At 35.6% G+C, this 6,786-nt stretch overlaps 1 protein-coding gene across 1 annotated transcript; it reads right to left on the bottom strand.

Moving 5' to 3' along the window:
• Positions 1 to 2,573: 2,573 nt before the first annotated feature.
• cdk5r2b (cyclin dependent kinase 5, regulatory subunit 2b (p39)) lies at positions 2,574 to 5,171 on the bottom strand. Its single transcript, NM_001003508.1, is given in 1 exon segment — positions 2,574 to 5,171. A coding segment is annotated over 1 exon segment (909 nt). The 5' UTR covers positions 4,952 to 5,171; the 3' UTR covers positions 2,574 to 4,042.
• Between the last annotated feature and the right edge of the window lie 1,615 nt (positions 5,172 to 6,786).

Genomic DNA, 6,786 nt, shown 5'->3' with positions numbered 1-6,786 from the left:
TATATATATATATATATATATATATATATATATATATAATATATATATATATATATATATATATATATATATATATATAAAATATATATATATATATATATATATATATATATATATATATAATATATATATATATATATATATATATATATATATATTATATATATATATATATATATATATATATATATATATATATATATATATATATATATATATATATATATAGAAAATACTGTGAAAAATTCCTTTGTTTAATTGTTGAAATGTTCCTCAATGAAACAAAATCCTTTTTTTCCCTAAAGATCATTAACAAGTTGGAACATTTATTTTTAAAGGTATCGAAAAAAAGAGCACTTAAGTGATTACCTATAAATTTTTTAGCAAACTGAGGTAAATAATGTTGAAATAACTTACTGTATTAGAGCTTTCACTTGTCCTGATATGCCCAATGGAAGGTGTTTATTGGTTGACCCGCCAACAGAGTATTACTACTGACACTTGATTTCCAACCTGATGTAACCTGTTTACTCTAATCTGGGATCAGTTGATGGAAAGCCTTAGGTAAGACTTCTTATATATGGTATATATAGCCAGGGAACAGTGTCGAAAGGTCAAAATGACGCTGACTATTGGAGAAAGCCACCTGACAGATTACAGAACTGCTTCAACAATTACAAAAAAAAGTCCAAATCATCCTTTGCATGCATCCTTTGAGGTTGGTCTCTCTGGGTTATTACTTGTTTACAAAGGAACCAAGGAACCATTACAATGAAAAAAAAAAAAAAAAATTAATTGGATTTTTTTTAAGGTAAGTAGTTGCTAACAATTTATATTGGCTGAATTAAAACAAACTAATAAAGTTGAACATTAACATTGAACATTTTTTTTGTTTAAATTGTTCCCATATAAACTGTATGCAAGCACAAACCTTTACATTTTTATTTAAAATCCAACTAATGATTTTTTTCAGTGTACTTGTAATTTTGGAATCTGATTTTCGAAAGTGGACACAATAATTAAAAGTTCATGCATTGACAATAAAATAATACATTTAAAAATATATACAACACAGCTCCAGATGGATGGATGGATGGATGAATGGATGGATGGATGGACAAATGGCTAGGTGAACAAAAGGATAGACAGACAGACAGACAGACCGATAGACAGATAGATAGATAGATAGATAGATAGATAGATAGATAGATAGATAGATAGATAGATAGATAGATAGATAGATAGATAGATAGATAAACAAAATAAGAATGGATGCAAATGGCTAGATGAACGAAAGGATAAATAGATGAACGAAAGGATGGATGGATGAATGAAAGGATGGATGGATAGATCTATGTACCTATCTATCTATCTATCTATCTATCTATCTATCTATCTATCTATCTATCTATCTATCTATCTATCTATCTATCTATCTATCTATCTATCTATCTATCATCTATCTATCTATCTATCTATCTATCTATCTATCTATCTATCTATCTATCTATCTATCTATCTATCTATAGATAAATGAAAGGATGGATGGATAGGGAAATACATGAATGAAAGGATGCATGTATAGAAAGATAGATAAAAATATCCTAAAAAAAATCCTATCTTCCTTTCTTTTATCTATCTATCTATCTATCTATCTATCTATCTATCTATCTATCTATCTATCTATCTATCTATCTATCTATCTATCTATCTATCTATCTATCTGTCTATCTGTCTGTCTGTCTGTCTGTCTGTCTGTCTGTCTGTCTGTCTGTCTGTCTGTCTGTCTGTCTGCCTATCTATCTATCTATCTATCTATCTATCTATCTATCTATCTATCTATCTATCTATCTATCTATCTATCTATCTATCTATCTATCTATCTATCTATCTATCTATCTATCATCTATCTATCTATCCGTCTACCATAATGTACCATGAAAGATACTTGTCTGGGAGCTAAAAAATAACTAAATAGCCTATATAACTAAGGAAGAGTCTGTGTGTTCTCATAACAGAAGCTTTAAAAAACAACTCCAAAATGGGACATTTGTTGATTGCGAGCGAAATTCTTACTCGAACACCACTTATGGGGATAAAATAGCCTTATTGACGTATTTATAGAATTGGTCGCTCGCTGCTTGAAGACAAAGCGCATGAGTTTTCGCAGTGCTCTGAACGAGCGATCCCGCTGTTACTATAGCGACAAACCGGCGAGATGAAGCCCCGGTTCACGTGTACTCCGCTGACCCAGAGGAACCCCTCTCTCAGACTGCAGCAAATCCCGGCCAATGAACACCAAGATCATTCATGCCGAGTGCTTTTATTCACAATTCCGCCAGGCTTGCTCATTCTTGCTTTCAAGAACGGGTTTGGCTGATGATGAAAAACTCCACAGAAAATAAAGACAGACTTGCAGAGAAGTAAACAGGATGTGTCTAATGGTAAATTAATAGTGGATAAATAATAACATCCCCCCCCAAAACTATCATCTGAAAGCATTTTTTTTTTTTACAAAAGTTTAAACGTTTGTTATATATTCTATCATTTAATAAACTCATGCATGGGCTATCCATCAACAAAACCAGTCAGACTGGGTTTTATTTAATTCAAACAAAAGCACTGACAAAAATCATGTCAGAATAGAAAGTAAACTCCAATCACAATCTATTCAGTCTTCTCAAACCAATTTAAATCAAAAACCGTCACGGATTGGCACAAGTAGAACATCTCAATGAAGAGAAAACGCATTCAAGTTTTACATTCAGAATGGCTGGAGGCATTGGCCTGTCAATTCAGCAGCATGAGCACAAACGGGTCAGCACCTTGGATAGTTCCATTCACAGCTCTTCAAATGTAGCTCTATCCTCCTAAAACCCCGTTTTTAACGACCTTTAAGGCTTCGTACGTTTCAAACAGACTTCATATATGTAATAACGCTGCCAATATAATTAAATCATTTGTACTTTAGAACTACAAAGGTAAATTTGATCTATAGTGCTGGGTTGGCCAGACATCCCTTTTCTGGACAGTTTCATTTCAGGTAAATCTTTAGTGCTTACCTTTAGTGCTTTTATGTTTTCTAAAATCTCTGAATTTCAGAGTTTCAAGTATCTCCTGTCATAACCCAGTAAACGTAGTCAATAACGTTCAAAAGCAAACATTACTTTAAATCAAAGTTCCTTTGTGGATTAATGTGTAGTGTTTTGTGGAAACACCTAAATTAACTTCCGAGACTTTTTAAAGAATCATAGGCTACTTTCTAAGTGCATAAAAACTGAAATGCATGAGGTCTTACATAATCCCTCAATCAGTGTTTAACCGCGAAATGACGTCAATAACAAAGACTGTAAACAACGTCACCACCATGTCACATTTACCTCAAAAAAGGCAATTAGTGTTCATTGCTCATTTGTTTAGCAATGTTTTACTAAATTAATATATTAATTCATTCATTCGTTATCTTTTCGGCTTAGTCCCTTTATTAATCTGAGGTCGCCACAGCGGAATGAACCGCCAACTTATCCAGCATGTTTTACGCAGCGGATGCCCTTTAAGCCGCATTCCATCACAGGGAAACGCTAAAATATATATTCATTAATATAATAGATTTGTTGGGTTTTTTTTGTAAACATTGCATATAGTGATTATTACCTATACTTTGATGACTGTGGAATATCTGAAAAACCTGGCCACCCTATCTACACTATATATGCCTAAAAAAAAACAAGTTTGTGGGGGTCTCAGGAGGATATAGTGACCCAGATAACCGAGAAACGAGTACAGAGCATTGCCATTTATATAAGAATAAACGTTAATGTGCCTTCCCATTTTATGAATGACAGTGAATGACAGGTACAAATATGTCATGCATTTAGCTGCATCTAGCCATGTCGGCTTTTAGGTAGCCTACTAATACTCTTGAAAACAAAGCCAACAAAATAAATATTGTCTTAAATAGCATTAATAAATCAGCTCATTGTGCAACACAAGCAGAGATTACATCAATAATAATTGATCTCCGCTCAGACTTTGATCTCACTCAGCGGTCCAGTTCGCTTGCATCCTTCTTATAATCTCCTTCGTTTTTTAAGTCTTGAAAAACCTCTGTGAAAAAGTGCGGATCCATGTTAATCTGCAGCATTTTGCCACTCAGTTTATCGATGACATCAAGCGAACGATCCCAAAACACGTCCTTATTGGTGTCGACCATGAAGGGCTTGAGAGGGTACGATATCTCGTTGCCTATATAGGAATACGCCAAATACAGACATGTCAGAAAGGTCCCGTGGAGTTCACGTGGACTGTCAACATCATCGGTCACAGTTTCCCTAACGAGCAGATAGACGAACACGAGGTTGGCAGGCGTAATGAACCCTTGGTCCTGCCAGCCCTGCAGAAGCAAAGTCCTGTCCACATTTCGGAACCAGAGGATGACCTCATTCGGGGTGAGTTCCTTCATTTTGCAGCAGCGTTTGCATAGAAATTCGCCCAAGCACCGGAGCAGTTCCCCAGTGGAGGCCTGGACGACCACGCGCCTGGGAGAGATGAGAGACCGGCTGCTGGGCTGCTTCTGAACCGACACCAGTTGCTTCGCCGCCGGAGTACACTGTTCCTGCTCCTGCTGGGGAGGAACCGTGGGAATTGGCACCGCGAGAGGTCCATTTTTCGTTTTCCGCTCAGTGCTGGTCGGCTGTTGGGATTTCCTGGAGTTCTCCTGGTTCAGATGCTCGACTTGACTTTCGCTGCTCGTCGGGAGAGGATTCGGGTTTACTTTCTTGGCACTTTTTTTCTTACTTGACGCAGTCACTAACCGCTTAAATGTGAGCGTGGACACGATCACCGATTGCTTTTTAAGGCTTTTCTCTATTCTCCCATCGGCTTCGTCGTCTCCTTCTTCCAGAATGGAGCCTTTAGTTGCTATCGGGGATATAGAAAGCACGGTCCCCATAACGCAGAGCGCGCGACAAAACGTTACGATACGGCCCCGCGCGCGCGCCGAAACGTCGAGCTCGAGCGTTTATCAGATCACAAGTGTTGCTCCATTTGGTTAGTAAAACAAGCTGGTGGACTGACTGTCCATCAGAAAGTGAATTCCAGTGCAGTCAGACAGCCCCTCCGCTTGTTCTGCTGTAGAGACCGCAAGACAGTCCTGCATTGCTTGCCTCAACTAGAACGGATTTGTGGTGAGCCAAACCAATCTGACATCAGCTTCTGTTAACAGGGATTATCCCATCGTGTCTGGGTAATTAGCCAACCTCAGGGCTACTGAAGACGAATGACAGTCTGAAGCACCAATAGAAGCAAAGGCCCGTGTCCACATTATCACTTCTAGGTAGCATTTTTAGACGGCATAAACCAAGTATAGTCTTGCTATTCCCAGACTGGGCGCAAATCTCTGCTCAACTATACTGCATTTAACCTACTTAGTACTGAAATAGTATGTATAACACCAAAGAATAAAACAAAGGCAAATATCGAGAACTTATATGTGTCCTTAAATTGACTTATTCATTTTATTTTTTTACTCATTATTTTGCCTTTGTTTTGAATAAAGTTTGGTAAAATTGACGTTAAAATTTCAACATCATTTCTTTTCACAGATTTGTTACACTGTCTATGATTAATAGTTACTATGGGGACTTTAAGGACATGCCATTACAGCAAATCATTAACTAACTAAATAAATAAAATGGTAAAGGGATTCTCCCTAGAATAGTGGTGAATAATCCCTTAATTTGACTTTCGTCTTGTTGGCAAAATTTCAGAACTATATGCATTTTAATTGCATTTGTAGTATGCTTTGTATACTGAGAAATGAGTATGAACATTTTAAAGTAACAATGCAAAAAAAAAAAAATGACCCTATCAAATGCATTGTTCAATGTATAAATGTTGTAATCGTAGACGTAATGAAAGATATTCAAGTGTATAATAAATACAAATAAACAGTGCCATTATGTAAACTGTAATTTAAAGGTTCAAAACCTCTAATAATTCATTATTTTAGCAGTTTTTATTAGGACCGTTAAAGAAATCTGTCAGTAAATGTGGAAAGAATGTAAATATATACGCTTTTTTGACAAATGACCTAAATGTGTTTAAAATTGATGCATCAGGGTAACAAAATATTAGTTTTAAAAACATTTTAGAAAGAAAAATCAAACTTAAATCAATTAATAATAATAATAATAATAATAATAATAATAATAATAATAATAATAATACTAATAATATGACACAATATACTCTGTGTACACTCTACAATATATTCATTTGACAGATATATTTTGACAGACAGATACAGGGTTGTATTTCGGGTCAACAGAATTGTCCATAAAATTATTTGATAATATATGACCACTCTAACTCACTGCAAATGTTTTTGAAGTTTGAAAACAACTTACTGAGAGCTAATTTCCTACTTTGTCCTGGCAGAAATGCACGTTACATGAGTAGTTTCCATGAGATTAGGAAAGGACCCAAATTAATTCCAGGATCAAGCTGCTCTATCTCTCCTAAATCGGGATTAAAGCAGTCAATATTAACCTTTGCTCTATAGTTAGCCTAACTTTAACATGCTTCATCTACTAATTTATTTATATAAAAAGGCAGGTGTGTAGAGCAGGGGTCTCAAACTCAAACTGGCAGTGGGCCATTGCAGTGACTGACAACTCGTGACGTTTTCACATTCCAGCACAAGAAATAAAGTAGAAACCCGATGCAATTAGTGCATCTTACACTCTCAGAAATAAAGGCACGCAAGCTGTCACTCGAGTGGTACCT

The sequence above is a fragment of the Danio rerio genome, chromosome 9, assembly GCF_052040795.2.
Source record: "Danio rerio strain M-AB ecotype USA chromosome 9, GRCz13ab, whole genome shotgun sequence".
Taxonomy (NCBI): domain Eukaryota; kingdom Metazoa; phylum Chordata; class Actinopteri; order Cypriniformes; family Danionidae; genus Danio; species Danio rerio.
The sequence above is the reverse complement of the archived record's forward strand: the minus strand, read 5'-3'. Positions and strand labels throughout refer to the sequence as shown.